We start from the raw sequence: 22,481 nt of genomic DNA on the forward strand, positions 1-22,481 counted from the left end.
TTTTATGACTGAAGAAAAACTAGATTTGAATTCAATACAATAGAAATATGTCGTGTTACAATTTAGACTTTATTGTTAAATTAGAATGTTGATCTTGAAAACCTAACTTCCTAAGAAAAGTCATTCTTTGGCTGAGGAGAAAATAGCTTTCCTTTAATATTATGATGACATAGATAAATTTTCTGGATAGGGTCTTTGTAAAAGCTGAGTTGTCCTTCTACCTTAGTTTCCCTTTGAAATTTGTTTTTCTTTGGGAAAAGGAAATAGCACCTAACTCAGTATGTATTATGTGCCAAATCTAGAATCTAAACATTCTGCATGTCCTACTTAATGAAATGCATATTAGTATGCTCATTTTATAACTGAAGAAATAGTTTTGGAAAGGTCATACAGCTACTGAGTCCCTGCCATTCGAATATAAGCCTAACTTTGAAATCACTGTTTCTATTGGGTTTGCCAAAATGTTCGTTCATTTTTTTTCTGTAAGATGGCTCTAGTAGTGCTTAGTTGTCTTTAACCTCATTCAAAACAATTTTGTTAGATTGTATTGTGACAGCTGTCATATCACCGTGCATTTAAAAACTTATCAAAATTGGTGAATGTTTGTGTATCCGTTTTAATATTGAAGATGGGAAAAAAGCGACATTTTTGGCATATTATGCTTTATTATTTCAAGAAAAGTAGAAATGCAACTGAAACACAAAAAAAGATCTGTGCAGTGTATGGAGAAGGTGCTGTGACTGATCAAACGTGTCAGAAGTGGTTTGCGAAGCTTCGTGCTGGAGATTTCTCGCTGGACGATGCTCCACGGTTGGGTAGACCAGTTGAAGTTGATACCGATCAAATCGAGACATTAATTGAGAACAGTCAACATTATACCATGCCGGAGATAGCCAACATACTCAAAATATCCACATCAAGCATTGAGAATCATTTGCAGCAGCTTGGTTATGTTAATAGCTTTGATGTTTGGGTTCCACATAAGTTAAGCGAAAAAAACGTTATTGACCATATTTCCACATGCGATTCTCCACTGAAACGTAACGAAAATGTACCGTTTTTAAAATATTGTGACGGGCAATGAAAAGTGGATACTGTACAATAATGTGGAATGGAAGAGATCGTGGGGCAAGGGAAATGAACCACCACGAACCACACCAAAGGCCGGTCTTCATCCAGAGAAGGTGATGTTGTGTATATGGTGGGATTGGAAGGGAGTCCTCTGTTATGATCTGTTTCTGCAAAACCACACAATTAATTCCAGCAACTACTGCTCCCAGTTAAACCAACTGAAAGCAGCACTCAACGAAAAGTGTCCAGCATTGGTCAACAGAAGACTCATAATCTTCCATCAGGATAACACAAGACCGCATGTTTCTTTCATGACCAGGCAAAAACTGTTACAGCTTGGCTGGGAAGTTCTGATTCATCCGCCGTATTCACCAGACATAGCACCTTCGGATTTCCATTTATTTTGGTCTTTACAAAATTCTCTTAATGGAAAAAATTTGATTTCCCTGGAAAACTGTAAAAGACACCTGGAACAGTTCTTTGCTCAAAAAGATAAAAAGTTTTGGGAAGGGCTTCCCTGGTGGTGCAGTGGTTGGGAATCCGCCTGCCTGTGCGGGGGACATGGGTTCGGGCCCTGGTCTGGGGAGATCCCACGTGCTGTGGAGCGGCTGGGCCCGTGTGCCGCAGCTACTGAGCCTGCGCTCTGGAGCCCGTGAGCCACAACTACTGAGCCGCGTGCCACAACTGCTGAAGCCCGCAAGCCTAGAGCCCGTGCACCGCAACGAGGAGTGGCCCCCCGCTCGCCACAGCTAGAGAGAGCCCGTGCACAGTGGTGGAGACCCAATGCAGCCAAAAATTTTAAAAAAATTAATTAATTTTAAAAAAAAGTTTTGGGAAGATGGAATTATGAAGTTGCCTGGAAAATGGCAGAAGGTAGTGGAACAAAAGGGTGAATACGTTGTTCAATATAATTCTTGGTGAAAATGAAAAATTTGTCTTTTATTTTTACTTTAACAGCCAAGGAACTTTTTTTTTTTTTTAACTTTTTTTGGGTTTATTTAATTTATTTATTTATTTATGGCTGTGTTGGGTCTTCGTTTCTGTGTGAGGGCTTTCTCTAGTTGTGGCAAGCGGGGGCCACTCTTCATCGCGGTGCGCGGGCCTCTCACCATCACGGGCTCTCTTGTTGCGGAGCACAGGCTCCAGACGCGCAGGCTCAGTAACTGTGGCTCACGGGCCCAGTTGCTCCACGGCATGTGGGATCTTCCCAGACCAGGGCTCGAACCCGTGTCCCCTGCATCAGCAGGCAGACTCTCAACCACTGCGCCACCAGGGAAGCCCCCCAAGGAACTTTTTGGCCAACCCAATACATTTATATCTTTTCCCTTCTCAGAAAAAGCTGATAACTGAAAATAAGAGTAGGTTTGAGGGGGACAGCAGACATGTAGTTCCCACAAATCAAAAGAGTATGGATTGTCAGAAAGGCTTAGTTATACTTGTTGCTGGTCTAGCTGAAGGAACCTGTAGCTATAATGGCCTCTGTTCCCTGCCAACTAAATGAGCTATGCAGTCTTTATACATTGCCACAGGTAAGCATAATTTTAATAATTCATGTATCAAATTTAGTAAGATACAGATTCTATACAACCTCTGACTATCTTAATGGAATTTAGTTAATATGAACAAAAGAGATGAACCTAGTTAGTAAACAAAATTAGTCAGAATTGTCAGTCTGTAGTAAGAAGTCTAGGTTTTAGGGCTAGACTAGAAAGGAAAAGGGATTGGGGGAGGGGAGAAGGGGAAATGGTGAATTCAGATGCCATATAGACTACTTGTTTCTCAGTATAGGGATCGTCACATTTAAAGACAGACATTAACTATATGTTAAGACGTTATTTAATCAGAAGACATTAAATATATGTTAAGTTCACAGCAAAATAACCAGAAAGGAAGTAGCAAATTTTACTAATGAAGATTTAGAACAGATAAGTATAAGAGGCTATTTTATCATTCTAGTACTTTTTTTCTAAGAAAAGAGTGAACTAGTTATAGAAGCAGTTTGCACATTATCAAGGTAGATTACTTTAAAAGAAGCAATCGCTGGTGAAGAATTACATGGAATTAGTTGCACTTTTATTAAATACTTACTATGTTCAAGAGACCATAATAAAGAATATACATGACATTATAAGATACCGCCCTTACTCTCATAGAGTTTGCCATTTATTTTAGGAGATAAGTGGAAGAAAGCTGAAGAATAAATTCTGTAAGGATGAATGACTAGGGAAGACTTCACAATGAAGTCTTGAGGAAGGAGGAATAGGTATTACCAAAGAAAGGAGATACTGATGTATACAAAGTGATTACAGTTGGCAAAGAGTAGGCCTGGCTGGCTGGAGCAGAGAATGCCCATAGGGCAGTGCATTTCATACATTTTAAAAGCAGAAGAACCTCTCAAATTACATATTTTTAAAATGTCGAACCTTAATGTATAAAAGAGAGGGTGGAACAAAACCACAATTGTTTGTTTGAAGCAGGGTTCTAGGTCTCCAGGAGCAGTCTGGAAACCATAACTAGAAGGCAGTAATGGGAAATTAGTTCAAATAGGCACAAATCTAATATTACTGAGTGTTTATGTCCTAGGCACTTAACAGATAACTCATTTAATTCTTAAAGCAAGTCTATGAGATAATTATTGTTATTCCCATTTTGCAGAGGAAGAAACTGAGGCTTAGAGAAGTTGAGCAAATTGCTCAAGAATAAGCTACCAGTAAATGACAGTATCAAAATGCAAACCTTGGTCTTTCTGACTCCAAAACCCATGCTTCTAACTACCACACTGAATGTGGAAGACTTTAATGCTGCTCCAATTTGGAACTTTATTTTGTAAGCCAAGGGCAGTTTTTGATTAGAAGAGAGGTATAGAGTTTTATAGCAAGAAGAAATATTAAAGCTAATTTAATCTGAAATTCATTTTACAGATGAAGAAATTTAGGTTTAGGGTTCCAAAGTGCTGAAACCCAGTCCCCAATTCTCTGATTTGTGATCTGTTGTTCTTTCCATTATAGCAATGAGGACATTGGTGGTAGAAGTTAAATACTGGTCTAGCCAAAGTATGTCTGAAGATGAAGATGTAAAACCATTTAGAAAGCTGTCTAGGTATGAGTTGATAAGGGCATAGAATAGAGTGATAGCAATGGAACTGGAAAGGAAAGTATAATTATGAAGGATGATAAAACAAATCAACTACGAAGCATAATGTACAGTCAATTCATGCATGTGTCTTACTAGCAAGCCTTTGTTCACTGGGTTTAGTGTTAATCCTTTATAATAGCTAGCATTTATTAAGTGTTTACAGAGTGCTTGCACATGTATAGTCTAATTTAAATCCTCTCTGCGGTAGGTATTCCTGCTTTACAGATGAGGAAATTGACATTCTAAGGAATACTTTGCCCAAGATCTTACAGCATAAGTGGTAGAATCATGTTGCCAGAACCTATGCTTTTAATCAGTATGCTATCTATAATGTACTTCAGTGCTGTGTGGTGGGTTACTTCTGTCTCCTGGAGGAATGTGATGGTGGTGAGAAAGTACTGCAGAATTGAAATATACAATAGTTATTCTGGCTGAAAAAATTGGAGATAGCTTTGAATGTGATATTTTTTCTTAGGACACTTGAAGTGGTCATATATGTTTATGATAAATATAAATTTGTATAAATTCGCTAGAAACTTGAGGTTAGCTTGAGTGGTAAGAACCTTGGCCACATTTTAAAGGATGGTTGGTAATTGATCTCCAGGGAAAAAGAAAATACTGTAATTTCTGTCTCATACTATAATTTCCTCGTTTATTTTTTCTTATACTTTATATTTCTCTCCTGTGGCATTTTAAATATTCTACCTTGTATAATTTGTGTATATGTGTCTCTTAACTCTCATTAAACTCCTAAATGATAATAATTGCTAAGCATTTATGTGTTCTCTGTTGTTTTTCATATGTTTTTTATTCTGCACAGTTATTGAATCCTTAGAATGTGCAGATCTGTAGTAAGTCTTAAAAGAGTCGAAGAATGAATAAGATATAGCCTCTGCCCTCCAGAGGCTCATGTCTAATATAGACACGAATGTAACAAATAAATGTAATGCAATGCAGTATAATATCATGATTGTGAAGTTAAAGGTACAGTGGGGGCTTAATAGAGAATTGAACAACCTAACTTAGAATTTCAACTTATTTCTTGAATGATTTAACAAGTGAGAAATCTCATATTGTGCGAATAAGGAAACAAACAACTATATCAATATTTGCCCAACTAGTCAGTTGATACATGGAATCTCCACATTCCTCCATAAGAAACACTGGTATTTAAAAGTAGGACCAAATGTAAACATGATAAGAATACAAAGTTAAAAGTATGTTTTGGGACTTCCCTGGTGGCGCAGTGGTTGAGAGTCTGCCTGCCAGTGCAGGGGACACGGGTTTGAGCCCTGGTCTGGGAAGATCCCACATGCCGCGAAGCAACTGGGCCCGTGAGCCACAATTACTGAGCCTGCGCGTCTGGAGCCTGTGCTCCTCAACAAGAGAGGCCGCGATAGTGAGAGGCCCGCGCATCGCGATGATGAGTGGCCCCCGCTTGCCACAACTAGAGAAAGCCCTCGCACAGAAACGAAGACCCAACACAGCCATAAATAAATAAATAAGCAAATACTTGAAAAAAAAAAAAACCAAATAGTCATTAAAAAAAAAGTGTGTTTTGTGAGAAATATATTTTAATAAAGAAAAAAGCTAAAAATTGTTTATTAAAAATAGATACCAAAATTTGAAGTAATGGGATTATACATTTAGAAAAGGGAACAAAATAATATTATCTTTCATTTATAAATGTGGTTTACTAGTTTTAAATTCAGTCTTTTCTCTCTCTCTGAGTCTTTCCAAACCTGTGAAGTAGATAGCTACCAAATGAGAGTTACAGAGAAAATCTAGTGGGAGCTCAGAAGGAAGGAGCAAAGGACAGTCTCAGGAGTAGGAATTGCAAACTGATGCCTGTTGGGGCCAGGTGGTAACATACGCAATTGAAGCGCACTGAGTGTGAGACAGTAGAAGGTAGTGTGAGTTGTGCCATGTCTAGAGCGGAAAAACTGCCACTCAGCTAGCTCATGCTCATTGTTACCATGTAAGAATATAGTCTCAGGTATTGCCAGACCTGAATTTTTTAAAAAAGAAACCAGAAATCCAGATATTTTGGTGACATTTACTAATTGATAAACGTTGGCTCAAAGTTTAAAATAATCTGAGATAAACAAAACATGTGCAAGGCCCATATTTGATCCACAGGTTACCACTTTATCACCTCATTTGAAATTTGACCTGGGTTTAAATTCAAGCTCTACAACCAGTAAGTGGTGTGACCTTGTTATAACCTCAATATACCCAAATTTTTAAAAGATTTGGGAGTTGTTTGGGGAAATTAAACATGATGGTATGTAAGTTTTATACCTGTGTCCTATCTCACTTTCCTCTCTAATACATGGAGCGGAGATAATGCCACTTAATAGATGGAGAAACTTAAGTGTTTATCCATGGTCAAACTGCTGAGGATAGTAGCTATGTTTATAAGTCTTCTGACCTCTACTCCAGTACTTTTTCCATTAGACTTATGATTCTCAAGCTTTAGTGTGTAGCAGAATCACCTTGGGTGCTTGTTAAAAATGTAGATTCCTAGGACTTCCCTGGTGGCGCAGTGGTTAAGAATCCTCCTGCCAGTGCAGGGGAGATGGGTTTGATCCCTGGTCCGGGAAGATGCCACATGCCGTGGAGCAACGAAGCCCGTGCGCCATAACTACTGAACCTGCGCTCTAGAGCCCAAGAGCCACAACTACTGAAGCCCGCATGCCCTAGAGTCTCCATTCCATAACTACTGAGCCCATGTGCTGCAACTACTGAAGCCTGTGCGCCTAGAGCCCATGCTCCGCAACAAGAGAAGCCACCACAAATGAGAAGCCCGCACACTGCAACGAGGAGTAGCACCCGCTTGCTGCAACTACAGAAAGCCCGCGTGCAGCAACGAAGACCCAATGCAGCCAAAAAAAAAAATTATATATATATATATATATATATATATACATATATATATATATACACATATATATATATATATATATATATATATATATATAATTTTTTTTTTTTTGGTAAATGTGGATTCCCAACCAGCACAACTCAGCAGGTCTGGGGTGGGGTTCAGGAAGTAACATTTTAAACAAGCTCCCTAAATAATTTGCTTTGGACCATATGAATAAAATAAGCTTCTAAGAATGTTACCTTGACTGTAGTAAGTAGGGTAGACAGTTGGTTCTTTTGCTCATCCAAAATATATTAGTAATTTTTAGTCTGAATTAGTATAATGCTATTTATTTTTCTTATAGTCTTAGCCTGATTTACACTGTTTCCAACATTATTACTTATGGACTTCTTGCCCTAGGTTAATTTGCATGATTAAAATGAAATTGGTTTGTGTGGAAACTGGTTTCTTACTTTGGCAAGAAAGTGGAGTGTCCAAGAAACTTTTAAAATTAGAAGTATAGAGTGACAGTGATTTCATTGTAATTAGAGTAGTCCAATCAGGTGGAAATAGTTGAAAATATAAACTTTCACTAGTTAAACCAATATTTGATAAGTAGGAACTAAGAGGAGACAAAAATGCCCTCAAAGTTGTATGGAATCATAGACTTTAGAACTGGAAAAGAAAATTTCTGTGGATGATCTAGGATCTCTGGGCTTTTTAGCAGACTTCAGAAGAAATAAGGAGGATTTTTGAGTAATTTCAATCTACTTGACTTTCTGAATTTACTCCTACATTCCACGTGGACTTCATCTGTTACAAATTTGACATACTATGGATTAATAACTTGCTGTTCAGTACACATATATAGGTGCTATTGTCTTCCTCCAGATGACAGTAATAATAAAATAGTAAGAATTTTAATTTATTCTGTTTTGCTTAGGCTTAATTAATTTTCTTAGACGATTTGTACTATATGTTTAATTTGGAGAAGGTCTTTCTAAAGTATGCTTCATTCTTTTGGCTTGGATTTAACATTTGTGTAGCCTTGCTTTTCAAACTCAGTGGTCACTCTTTTGTTAATGGAATGATAACATGGGAAGGATTTGAGGGTAATACTTTGGTAATAATTTTCTCCATCTGTAAATAGGGTTGTTTCATTATCACCAAATTGTAGGTAGAACATTAAAATTTATCACAGCTTCTTAAGAGTGTCTTTAATTTTAAGGTACTTATTGCCAGTTTTGGAAATGAAAGAACAAATTGATTTTTTAATTTTCTGAGGCCTTAAGAATATGACAGTGTTAAGAGTTCAACAGCATCCTAAATAGTGATTTATAGTGAAACGTTAGGGTTTACAAAGCATCTTCTGTTTGTTGTTTCTTTTGATCTACATGCCAATCCTGAAAGTGAGGATAATATCTCCATTTTGCAGGAGAGGCTGCTGAGACTCATGTGCTGATTGTCAAAAGTCACACAGTGTTTAGAAATTCCCTTATTGGAGAACTGAGTTTTTGTAGCCAGCGTTTTTAGGGACTACCTAGAAAAATATAGAAAGAAAATAATTAAAGATGAGTTGAGGAGGGGGTTGATGTGTAGAGTAAAGGAAGAGCAATCTAAATGAAGCTGGAAAGTCTTTTGGGGTTATAGAGTGATCCTGGAATATTAAGAAATTCTCAGTGTAGTTAATGGAAGTACTTAACCAATAGTAAGAGGATACAACTCTAAGAAGGCATTGGATTGTTGGATTATTACAGTACCATAGGACTGGCTACTACCTACATAACTCCCCAAAATATTTTCTACTCTTCAAACTTAAGAATTGTAGTGAACCTTAGAGACCATTAAGTCTGTCTAACTACTTAAACATTTGGTGCCTGCTTCTTGTCTGCTAATGGGTGATGATAGATAAAAGAAATTGAACAAGATTGTAATGAATAGTAATGCAAAACTCAACTATTTCTTTATATTAGCTTATATATTTTTTGAGATATGGAGACCTGTATAATATAGCATATATCTTCTGTTTGATAAAATAATTCCTTGATTACAAGACAGTTAAATCATCAGTATCTTGTTGCATCAAGTAGAAAGCGCTCTGATGACTAAATATTTATACCTGAACAAGGTGAGACCCACTATGAACACGTTCATTCTCTTGAGTCAACAAATGCTTTTTAATTTGTTATATCAAATTATGTCCCAGTCCTGTGTCAGTTATTCAGGATATAAACATAAGTAAAACTCAGGGCACAAAAGTGTTTCCCCATTTTTTAAAAACTAAGGACCTAAAATTGTTTTACCTTCTCCCCCTATGCCTCATATTTTAGATTATTTTACCCTGAAATTTATTTATTAAATTGGTTTTCTCATTTAAAAAATAAATTGATTTTATCTTACCAAATGGTTAGCATGAAGCAGGCAGTGTTCAGTGAGTTGATGTGATTTAAGCTAAATTTGGAGTGAAAGTATGATTTCCTTTAGGTGACTTTTTTTTTTTTTTTTTTTTTTTAATTTATGGTACCTCAGGCATTCCCTTTATTACCTCTCCTGAGGGCTTGAGTCATGTCACCCCTGAATGAGATATCTTTTCCAGGCTTAACAATCTGATTCGAACACTTTATTTTAATTTATAATTTATTTTGCCCCTTCTCTGTCCCTGTTTATTAATATATTAGATTATGTGATTAAAACTGAACTATTTTCTCCTAGAAGGCAGCTCTGGTACTTTGGGAAGATGGAAGGATCTTTTGGTCACAGTTAAACTTCTGTGCTCTTAAAAAAACACCTGTGTTTGAAAATCAAAATAACCCGGTTGTTGTATAGATCATTAAACAGGCTGTGACAAGAATATAGTTAGTTTTTGTAGTGCTAGAGAATTTGGATTCTCTTTTGAGTAGGAAGCCTTTAAAAAAAAAAAAACCTTAGAAACTCGATAGGGAATAATTAATATGCTTGATGTTTCCTAAGGAAAAAATATCTAAATGATGCTGAAAGTAATCATTGTTCTTATGCTACTGAAGACTATTATTTTCAGGAGAAATTTGCAAAAGTGAAGCTTTGATTCGGAAATAAACGTACCACTTTTTACCCAGGAAGTATTTCTGAAAGTTGTATCTAATCACTGTTTTAGTAAATGAAATTATACTTAAACACACTAACATAGCTTACTATAGAGTCTTATTTTGAATAGTTTTGCAAATCAGAGAATAGTCACCATCCTAATTTTGTATTATTCTTGATTTTCACATACGTATTTGAGTTGCTTAAAGTATGAAATAGATTTAAAGATGTCAGGTGAGGTTCTTGGCTTTTATTAGTTTAGTGGCCTTTTGGAAGTAGATTTTGTGACTCTCTGATGGCTTTTTTTAAAATTTTTATTGAAGTATAGTTGCTTTACAATGTGTTATTTTTGATGGCATTTATATTTACTTCTGCTTTATTGGGGTCAGTCTTTAAAAACAGTTTTAAACATCTTTAAAAGGACATTAGACATTTAAAAACTTTTTGAACCATATGTGCATTGGCTCCACAAGTGTTCTTCCCGCCTCCCGCCCCATGCCAGAAGTTTAAATTGGTAAGATTATTTTGCCTAATTATAGGTAATTCATGGGGTGTAGGACTTTGTTTTAATCACTGCCATATGCCCAAAGCCTTCCAAGAGTACTTGGTATATAGTAGCAATTCAGTAAGTGTTGTTGAGTGAATCTCAGTAAAGGAAAAGGCAGCTGAGGTAAATTGGGTGTTCTTACCTCTGTTGATATACAACTAGTGTTTTAATCACTTCAGAAGCTTCTTCATTTCTAATTTATTTCTGTGGAGAAGTCACGTGTCTTCTGTTTCTGAAGTGTGCTGATTACCAGATTATGGTTGTCCTTTAATATTTTCTTCCCAGTTGTTCTATTCCTGGAGTTAGTTTGTTTAACAGTAGTGTTTGTGGGCCTCCCCTGGCGGTCCAGTGGTTAAGACTTCACCTTCCACTGCACAGGGTGCGGGTTCAATCCCTGGTGGGGGAGCTAAGATCCCACATGCCTCGCGGCCAAAAAACATAAAACAGAAGCAATATTGTAACAAATTCAATAAAGACTTTAAAAATGGTCCACATCGGCTTCCCTGGTGGCGCAGTAGTTAAGAATCCGCCTGCCAACACAAGGGACACGGGTTCGAGCCCTGGTCTGGGAAGATCCCACATGCCGCGGAGCAACTAAGCCCATGCGCCATGACCACTGAGCCTGCGCTCTAGAACCCACGAGCCACAACTACTGGGCCCGCGTGCCACAACTACTGAAGCCCGTGTGCCTAGAGCCTGTGCTCCGCAACAAGAGAAGCCATCACAATGAGAAGCCCACACACCACAACGAAGAGTAGCCCCTGCTCGCCACAACTAGAGAAAGCCCGCATACGGCAATGAAGATCCAATGCAGCCAAAAATAAAATAAATAAGTTTAAAAAAAAAAAATGGTCCGCATCAAAAAAAAAAAAACTTAAAAAAAAAATAAAAAAATAGGGCTTCCCTGGTGGCACAGTGGTTGAGAGTCTGCCTGCCAATGCAGGGGACACGGGTTCGAGCCCTGGTCTGGGAAGATCCCACATGCCACGGAGCAACTGGGCCTGTGAGCCACAACTACTGAGCCTGCGCGTCTGGAGCCTGTGCCCCGCAACAAGAGAGGCCGCGACGGTGAAAAGGCCCGCGCCCCGCGATGAAGAGTGGCCCATGCTTGCCGCAACTAGAGAAAGCCCTCGCACAGAAACGAAGACCCAACACTGCCAAAAATAAATAAATAAATAAATAAATTTTAAAAATAAAATAAAAAAATAGTGTTTGTATAAAAAAAAATTATTTCTTCACAGTCCAGTTCTTTGGGCCAGTTTTGTAGATTGGTATATCCTTAAGTGTTTCAAAATCAAAACTGATTAATGTGAAGGATTATTCTCAGAAACAGTGTGGCTATAAGCAATCAGTGGATTTTGGTATTTAGCTTTATTCTCTCTTCAGTTATGATAAGTCATAATGCCATCACATTTTAGCAAGAGATGAATATGTGAACATTTTAGCATGTTTGTCATTGTAGAAGTAAGCCTACCTTCTAGATATAGAATGTACAATACTGTTTGGTTAACGAAACATCATTTAAAGTTTTTTCCATCTCTTTAAAAAATTTGTTTAAATTAATTAACTGATTTTTTGGGGCTGCGTTGGGTCTTCATTGCTGTGCGCGGGCTTTCTCTAGTTGTCGAGAATGGGGGCTACTCTTCGTTGCAGTGCACGGGCTTCTCATTGCGGTGGCTTCTCTTGTTGCAGAGCACAGGCTCTAGGCACGTGGGCTTCAGTAGTTGTGGCTCGCAGGCTCTAGAGCGCAGGCTCAGTAGTTGTGGTGCACGGGCTTAGTTGCTCCGCGGCATGTGGGATCTTCCCGGACCAGGGCTCGAACCCGTGTCCCCTGCGTTGGCAGGCGTATTAACCACTACACCACCAGGGAAGCCCCTAAAAAAGTTTTTTAATTGAGGTACGAATGACATACAATATTATTTTAGTTTCAGGTTTACAATATAATGATTTGATATTTGTGTATAGATTTACAGTTTTGATTTAGAAAATATGAATATCAATTTTTTTCCTCATCACATGAATACATTGGTGTTGGAACATTCTAGATGTGGTATGTTTTCTTTCCTTTTTCCCCCCTTGTCCAGTTGACTAGATCACAGTCATAGTATCTATATATAGATCTTTGGCTGAAGAGGACAGTTTCTTTTAAGGAAAGTATTTAGTGTTCTGGTTGAAGTTGCCTCCTTTGAAATGAAATAAACAACAAAATGTTCTTATTTTAATGGATTTTAAGAAATATTTGTCCCTGTTAAGAGAAACCAAGAAATAGGGAACCTGGATTTCATTCAATTTGTTTTAAAAAGAAGTTGAGTTTTCTAGGGAATATTATATTAGCAAACATTCTGTTGCTACCTACCCTTTGAAAAGTCATAACTATAGGTTATTCAGATGTTCCACAGTGATGTGCTCTATGATAGGATTTATCATTGATCACAAATGAATAAATTGAGGGAATTTTTTTCTTTTTTTAAATGCTGCAACCTCTTCCTGTATGTATTGTTCAGTGTCTTTTCCCAGTGAGATTTTTCCTTGGTCAGGAGCCTCTAATGAAAGAAATTACTATTTGGCGCAGGCAGTAATGTTGCCTTCAGATTGTTTTTAAAGCCAGACTGTTTGTTTTCTGTGAGTTACCTCTGAGTGGACTAATTGTAAATGTGACAGCCCTTTTGATGCCACTTTCTCTGGAGTTACTGGTGTTCTTCAAAGCTTGGCTTTGTTGTGTGCAGAAAGAGAGATGTTGGCGGACTTGGGAAGACTTCATTAAAAGGAAACAAGTTCTAAGGAAAGCTCCTTCAAGAGTTTTATTCGTTCATAACAGAACTCAAATGCACATAAGTTTTCCAAGCACTGAAGATCTAAGGTTATTTTCCAGACCTTTTACTTATTATATATTTTCAGTAAGGTCTTGATGAACCCCTCCACCCCCCAAATCCTCTTAGAGTTCTTTTAGTGTAGCAAATGACTTGATGGTCACTGTCCAGTTGATCTGTCTTTGATGTTATTTCTTTAAGGAAAAAGTCCCACCTTGGGCCCTGAGTACTGATTTACCAGGATGAGTAGTTAAATGAGAGATCGGAAGCTAGAGCTAGTTTTTTCACTTTCTCCCACCTTCCCCCCTCCCCCTGCATTATTTTAGAGGAGGTTGTTCATGTTCTCAAGTAGCAGTACAAAAATCTCACACCCTGACTTAACCAGTATGAAAACAACCGCTGTAGCACAAAGTGTCCTTCCTGTGTCCCCAGCTGAAATTGGGGGAGGGACAAAGCCCAATTGTTACTTTACCCCATCCTGTCTGCCTGCTAGAAGGCCTGTTTCCTACCCTAATGGTTTCTGCCTAACAGATGGTGTTTCTTTTTTACAGCATTATGATCCTGGACTTGTTGTGGTGATGGTAAACTTAGCAGTGGTAATTTTTTATTTTCAGACTGAATTACTCCTTTTGTCATCAGTGCACCAATATGTTAGGCTTACTTTCTCTGTTGTAGCCTTCATCCTTCTGCTTGGTCTTTTTCATTTTCCTTTCCTTTCCTTATGCAACTTGTCTGATCCTTGTTCATTAAAGGGTAATGTTAAGAAGGGATGTATCTGTTTGTGTTAGAACTGCCAAAAAAAAAAAATCAGTTAAAACATTAAATTCTAATACTGTAAAAACTTGATTTCCCCACAATATAATGGGCACTAGCACTTGCTACTGCAATCTATAAATAAATTAAAACAAACTTTGACTGCCTTAGAAGGCAAAAGTACTAATGTAGAGTTTATAACAGGGGTTTACAGAGGTAATGAATTTATACCAAATTTTCTTACAAAGCAAATTCTGACAAACTGAAAAAGATATCAAATTAAAAAAAAGTAAAATTACTTTGACATTTCTTTTCAATTCTTTCATTGGGCCATTTCTTTTTACCAGTAAATCCCTGATTGAGACGTTATGAAAGTGATATTGCACCTAGGAAGTCATTTTTATAACCTGTCTTTAATTTGGTTCTTTTGCTAAAGATTGCAGTCACTGCTTATTTATTATACCATTGGGCATAATAATGCATTTTTATTTTGTTTAACTGGCAGTATTTGATAGTATCTAAAAGACGGCTGTATTTTAGAACTTTGTTCTCTTTTCTGGCATGAGATGTTCTTTATTAAACATTTTTTTCCACTGTTCCTAATTACCTTCTTATTGTTCACAAGCAATAATGGGATATTGGTGATAAGTAATTGAACTTCTGAATTTGTTTTTCATTACTTTTTGAAACACAAATTAATCCCACAAATACAGAGCAACTGGATGCAAGTGGTTGCTGGTCACTTTGGAAACAGTTTCTTTTTTTTTCCTCCTGGACTAATCCTAGTCATGATCATGGCTTTTATTGCTTTTTTTTTTTTTTCCAAATTTGTTTTTGGTAATATCTCAGATTTAGCCTGACAAAACTCAACTTTTAGCCCAAAGGTATAATATATATGTGTGTAAAACAAAAAAACAAAAATAAAAAAACAATTGTTTACACCAGCCTGAGTGAAATGATGAGGGAAGTAAACATTGTGTTTTTTCACTAAAGGTATACAACGGATAAGGTAAGTCCTCTTTTCAGTGGGCTTACATCACAATAAACAGCGCAAGTTGTGATGTAAAACAGCTGTGGTAGTAAAGTGCTTGTCTGCCCCATTTTGCTTTGTTTGGCTGGTTATGAGTGGATTAAATATACATTTTTTAAAATCTCCAGCATAGATCAATTAGTTTAAAGTCAATTTTCTTCGCAACTAGTCCTTTTCACAGCTTACTGATTGCCACAGCCAGTGTTAAATCCACTCTGGAAAATGGGACCTCAGAGCACCAGTTTAAAAGTGAAACTATTTTTTGTTCCTAAGGGCAACTAACTGTTGCTCTCTATTTAATTTTTTTCACCACCTCATTTAATTGTAAAGGATCTTTTGAATATAAAAAAAAATACTAAACACTCTGAGTTGCTGTTATTGAATTTTCCTGTATCATGTTTGAAACTGTGCTCTTCCGATTTAAACATGTCAGTTGAGATATTTATTACCAGTTTTAAAAGTGTGTGTGGGAAGATGTCAGTGGACAGTAAGAGTGAAGTGATTCTTGGTGGAAAGTTATATGGAGGTCTTTTTAAAAAGGAATTTCTAATGTTTTTGATTTTAAACTTCCTGGTGCCATTGCTTAGGAAGTGCTTTTGCATTACTTATTTAATTTTGCCATAGTAATCTGGAATCATCCCCAACTGGAAGGTCAACCAAGGTGGTTAGTTGGGCTTAAACTGGGAGAAGTAGGTTTGGTTGTAAGCTGTGAGAATGGCTTGTGTTTGGTTCACTGTAGCTTTCTGGTCTCTGCACTCCAAGGCAAGATCTCTAACCACCCAAACCCAATGTGTAAAGCGAACTGTTGACTTAGCTTTGCATCTCACCTTGATTATATGTTCCTGTTACAGGGAGAACAGATCCCATTCCAATCGTTGTCAAGTATGATGTCATGGGCATGGGTCGCATGGAAATGGAGGTAAATTGATCTCATTGGTTCACTTGTTTTATGGGATATTTAAAATTGATACTAATTCCAAATTCAGATGTAGTTTTAATGTTTTTGAGGGGAAATTTTAAAATGTATTTTACATTCTCATTTAGTGCCGCCTTTGAGGCAGGTGGGTGGCAAATAATGCCCCTGTTATAAAGAAGTTGAATGGTTTCCCCAGGGTTATGCCACAAGGCAAGGTCAGATTTAAACCCAGACCCCGGTGCTCATTTCCATAGGCAGTGTTGCTCAACTCTTAAAATAATTGCTGTGGTAGAAGCTTTGTCTCTGTAGAGCTGTGTACAGCTGTCATCTGTGATATCTTCTTTCCATTGCCTGAAATATTTTTCTCCATTTACTCCTAATTCTTTGGCATTGAACATTGAAGTAAAGTCTGTTATCATCAACACATGTGCCTGTTGGGAACCACCAGCATGAAAGGATTAATGAACTATTTTGCATGCTATTTTCTCTGTGGGGTGACAATAAAGCAAGAAGTAGCTGAGCAAAAAGTTAGAAGTTTCTTATTTTCATACAATACTGTAGTTGTGTAAATGACTTTTTTATGACTAATCGGGGGTACTTTAGGAATTAAGACTAATTATATCTGTTTTTGTTAAGCTTGATTATGCCGAAGATGCTACCGAACGGCGCCGTGTCCTAGAAGTGGAAAAAGAAGACACGGAAGAACTGAGACAGAAGTACAAGGTACTTAAATGAAGCCATTCTTGCATGTGGGGTGTTCACACTGAGATATTCATTTTGGTGGAAAGAATCTGTTGACAGCAACATTTGTTTGACCTTTGGTGGTGATCAGTCTTAGACCTCGGGTTTCTGTTACTTTCTTATTTATTGCTTCTGTAAAAACTATAGAGATAATAATAACCACTTTGTATTATTATCTGTTGGGGAGGTGCATTAGTGTTTGAAAACACAGTGCCTGGTATACATTAGGTAGTAATAGCAGTAAAAATTGGTGAGTCCTTTGAGAGCTTGATACCTATTGATAAGCCTTTCCTTTTTTAATGGATGAGGTGTTTGAAGAATGACAAACAATTGAGAACTTCAGTATCTTCCTTTTTAAGCAGGTAGTTATAGGAAACTGCAGCTTAGAACATGTTATAAGTTAGCTTTCAAAAAGACTGACAAGGGTACATGCCTTTCAAGATGTTTTAGTAAGCCCAATCTCTACCATAAAATAGGTAAATTTGAAGATAAGAAACAGAATTAGTGAAGATTATCATATAGAAACTGATTTTGGTCATGATACTTAAGGTGAGAAGAGAGAAAAGGGATTCATTTTTTAAAATCTGTTCTACTGTAAAAAAAATATATAAAGCAAAAACTGACAGAACTACAAGGAGCAATGTTATACCTACCACAGTTGTTGGAGATTTTAATATACCTCTCAGTAATTGATAAAAGTAGAGGAAAACAATCAGCAAGGATGTTTGGAAGACTGGAACATCTCATTTAACAAATTTCAAAATGATTATATAGACCTATGCACCCAATCACTTTGAAAGTAACAAATTTCAAATATATATGAAACATTTATTTAAACAAATTTTTTACCATGTTCTGTGTCATAAAGTATCAACAGATTTCAAAGAACTGAAATCAAGTTATCAAGCCATAAAACAATTTTTTAAAAATATTTTTAAAAATCTCTGTTTCAAAATTAAGAAGCACATTTTTACATATAGCCTATCAGTAAAAGAAGAAATCACAATGGTAATTGGAAAATATTTTGGACTGAAAGATAGAAATGCTACACATCAAAACTTGTAAGATAAGCTAAAGCAATATGATATATGATAGCAAATACATGTCCTTTTTATTTTTAACATCTTTATTGTAGTATAATTGCTTTACAATGGTGTGTTAGTTTCTGCTGTATAACAAAGTGAGTCAGCTATACATATACATACATCCCCATATCTCCTCCCTCTTGCGTCTCCCTCCCACCCTCCCTGTCCCATGCCTCTAGGTGGACACAAAGCACCGAGCTGATCTCCCTGTGCTATGTGGCTGCTTCTCACTAGCTATCTGTTTTACATTTGGTAGTGTATATATGTCCATGTCACTCTCTCACTTTGTCCCAGCTTACCCTTCCCCCTCCCCGTGTCCTCAAGTCCATTCTCTACATCTGCGTCTTTATTCCTGTCCTGCCCCTAGGTTCTTCAGAACCTTTTTTTTTTAGATTCCATATATATGTGTTAGCATACGGTATTTGTTTTTCTCTTTCTGACTTACTTCACTCTCTATGACAGACTCTAGGTCCATCCACCTCCCTACAAATAACTCAATTTCATTTCTTTTTACGGCTGAGTAATAATATTCCATCATATATGTGCCCCATCATATATATGTGCCCCATCTTCTTTATCCATTCATCTGTCGATGGACACTTAGGTTGCTTCCATGTCCTCGCTATTGTAAATAGAGCTGCAATGAACATTGTGATACATGACTCTTTTTGAATTATGGTTTTCTCAGGGTATATGCCCAGTAGTGGGATTGCTGGGTCGTATAGTAGTTCCATTTTTAGTTTTTTGAGGAACCTCCGTACTGTTCTCCATAGTGGCTGTATTAGTATACATTCCCACCAACAGTGCAAGAGGGTTCCCTTTTCTCCACACCCTCTCCAGCATTTATTGTTTGTAGATTTTTTGACGATGGCCATTCTGGCCATTCTGACCACGTGAGGTGATATGTCATTGTAGTTTTGATTTGCATTTCTCTAATGATTAGTGATGTTGAGCACCCTTTCATGTGTTTGTTGGCAATCTGTATATCTTCTATGGAGAAATGTCTATTTAGGTCTTGCTAGCAAATACATGTCCTTAAATGCTTATCTTAGAAAAAAAGAAAGGCAGGAAATAAATGAAGTAAATGTTCCTCTTGGGAAGTTAGCAAAAGAATAGCAAAATAAACCCAAAGAATGTTAAAGAAAAGAAATAATGAAGATAAGATAAAGATAAGAACAAAAGAGAATGAAACAGAAAACAAACATACAACAAATCCAAAAGTTAGTTCTTTGACATACTTGTGATATTAAGAAAGAAAAGAACATAGAAAACCAATGTCAATAATGAAAAAAAGAGGATATCATTGCAGATGCAGCAGGCACTAAAAGATAAAAATAGTATGGATAATTTTATGCTTTGAATGCAAAGATAGGTTTAAGTGGACAAACTCCTAAAAAATATAACTTGCTAAAATAGACTTGAAGAGAATAGAAAACCTTGGTAATCCTCTAACATATGTAAATTATATAAATTGAATCTGTGGTGAAAAATCTTTCCATACAGCCCAAATAATTTCATAATGAGTTCTATCACAATTCATAAAAGAAATAACTTCAGTCTTGACCAACAATTTCTGATCTTCCAGAGGATTGAAAATGAAGAAAAATTCCCAGCTCATTTAATTAGAGACTAGATGGTAACTCCTGACAAGGACAGTATGATAAGAATAATTATATGACGTTGATGTATAACACAGATGCAGATCTTAAAACACCAGAACCAATTTAGGATATACCATGACCAAGTTATCCCACGAATGCAAGATTGATTTAATGTTAAAATCAATTCATGTAGTCAACCATATTAAATGATTAAAGGAAAAAAATTATATGATCATCTCAATAGATGCAAAAAAACCAAGAGCATTATATAAAATTCAGCATTCATTCATGATGAAAAGTCTTGTCCAACTTGACAAAGAAAGGACCTTTTTTAACCAGATGGAATGCCTACAAAAACTATATAGGAGACATCATACTTAATATTGAAAAGTCGAAAGCTTTCCTTTTGAGATGGGGAAACATAACAGGGATACCTGCTGTCATTGTTTGTATTAAACATTGTGCTGGAGGTCTTAAGCAGCACAGTAAGACAGACAGGCAGAAACAAAGATACGAGATGAAAAGGAGAGACAGAACTGTCATTGTTTGCAGGTATGATTATGTTCATGATATGCAAGAAAATTTACAGATTAGTTACACAAATAATGGAGTTTAGCAGGATGCTAGATACAAAATCATACAATAAAATTTTCATATTAGAAAATGGATATAACAAAAAAATCACCAATTGTAATAGCAAAAAAAATACATGAAGCACTTGGGTATAGATCTAATGAGATGCGGGAGACTTGAGGCAAAAATTCTGAAGCATTATTTAGAGGCATTAAAGAATAATGAATTTTAAAAATGAGATTTTTTTATGATCATGAATTAGAAGACTCAATATTGTAAAGGTATCTGTTTTCCCCCAATTTTTCTATATATTTCAAATCAATCAGATAAAAAATCCCAACAGGATTTTGTATGGAATTTTGTATGGAAGTATAAAGGGCCAAGAATAGTCAAAGCATTCTTAAAGTATAAGATAGAAAGCTACAGTAATTAAGATATGTGATATTGGCACAAGGTTAGACCAATGGAACAGAAAAGAGAGCCCAGTTGCAGACCCTTACATATTTGACCACTTGATAAGACAAAGATGGTATTGCAGATAAGTGGGGGAAAGAATGAATTTTTCAGTAAAAGGTTCTGAGACAGTTGGTTATCCATATGGGAAATAGTGAATTTGAACTTCTACCCCATACCATACAATAATCAATTGCAGGTGGATTAAAGATTTAAATGTAGGGGCTTCCCTGGTGGCGCAGTGGTTGAGAATCTGCCTGCCAATGCAGGGCACACGGGTTCAAGTCCTGGTCTGGGAAGATCCCACATGCCACGGAGCAACTGGGCCCGTGAGCCACAATTACTGAGCCTGCACGTCTGGAGCCTGTGCTCCGCAACAAGAGAGGCCGCGACAGTGAGAGGCCCGCGCACCGCGATGAAGAGTGGCCCCCACTTGCCGCAACTAGAGAAAGCCCTCGCACAGAAACGAAGACTCAACACAGTCATAAATAAATAAATAAATAAATAAATAAAAACGTGAATTTCTTTAAAAAAATAAATAAATAAAATAAAATAAATAAATAAAATTTGAAAAAAGAAAATGCTCCCTATTAAAAAAAAAAAAGATTTAAATGTAAAAGGAAAAAACATAGAGCTTAGAAGATATTATAGAGGATTTTCTCTTTTCACCGCACCTGATGTATTTACTTATTTTTTATTTCAGTGATACTTTATAATGAAAATTGTTGAGCATACAGAAAAACTGAAAGATCTATATAGTGAATACCTATATACCTACCACCTGTATTCTACAATTAACACTTATAAATATTGTTTTATTATATATCAATCACTTTTTTAAGTGCCTTTTTTTAGTTCCTAAAATATCTTTTTGATTCTTTTCCCCAAAATTTGCTGTTTTTTTGTTCTTTAAACAAAAACAAAATTTTTTGCCTTTTGGTTACTGTTTCTGCCTTTTTTAAAAAAACATTCTAAATGTTCTTATTTTATAATTTCTTTCAAATATTCTGTTATCTGTAGTACTTCGTAAGCGTTTTTGTAGTTTGCTGCTTCTGACTTTCTTGCAGTGGTTTGTTTCCTTGTGTGGTTTGCAGTTTTGATTGTCATCTCATCCTCTGGATGTTTCTCGTATCCTGGATTTTAGAGGCGTTCTTATGGGGCAGTTCCATATGTGCTTTTGCTAGAGACTCAAGTCTTTAACTGAAGACCTGAGAACTTTATATGGACTGGTTTTAAAATGTTAATACCTAAGCTAAGGGTTCCTGCTTTGGATGAAAGGTGTAAATTCTTTAGGTCCACCAATGACTGTGGTCTGAAATTCCAACCTTTTATGCATGACCTTTTCCATTTATACCTTGGTAGATGGTGAGTGTTTTGATGCGTTCAGGGGATAGCAGGTGATGATGTAGTGCCGTTTTTCTAGTCCCTGTTTCAAGGATGGAGGCAACCATTCATCTCTCTGAGCATTTCGCAGGGAGAGCTTAGTAGGCCTTCTACCATCAAGGTCCTGAGGCCTCATGTTTAGGTGCCTAAGGATTGCCCTGTCTTGTTGAGCTCAGCTATATATTAAATTTTTTGTGTTTTATTTTATCCGGAGTTATAATATGATGAAATCTCTCTCTTCCTTCTCTTCCTTTTTTTCTTTCCCTGTTCTCTTTTCCCTACCCCTTTCTTTATGCACTCTTCAACCCATTTAGACTGGCTTTAGCACTTTTCACTGAACCAGTTTTTTCAAGGCTGCAAAATACCTTTATTTGCTAAATCCAGTAGACCTTTTAAAGTTCTTACTTTCTTCCACGTCCTGCTTCTTTGCATCATTCAATACAATTGACCACTC

At 36.6% G+C, this 22,481-nt stretch overlaps 1 protein-coding gene across 5 annotated transcripts in view; it reads left to right on the forward strand.

Annotated features, from left to right (window-relative positions):
* GPATCH8 (G-patch domain containing 8) overlaps positions 1–22,481 on the forward strand; it is a 114,929-nt gene that overhangs the window by 47,470 nt on the left and 44,978 nt on the right. For 4 of the 5 annotated variants that reach the window (XM_057535802.1, XM_057535803.1, XM_057535806.1 and 1 more), the window contains exons 4-5: positions 16,127–16,194; positions 16,828–16,914. In XM_057535802.1, coding sequence (XP_057391785.1) covers positions 16,127–16,194; positions 16,828–16,914 — 155 coding nt within the window. Of the gene's footprint in view, positions 1–14,043; positions 14,089–16,126; positions 16,195–16,827; positions 16,915–22,481 lie in introns of all 5 variants that reach the window. The other variant, XM_057535805.1, reaches the window with a different exon arrangement.

This window comes from Balaenoptera acutorostrata, chromosome 20, assembly GCF_949987535.1.
Source record: "Balaenoptera acutorostrata chromosome 20, mBalAcu1.1, whole genome shotgun sequence".
NCBI lineage: Eukaryota > Metazoa > Chordata > Mammalia > Artiodactyla > Balaenopteridae > Balaenoptera > Balaenoptera acutorostrata.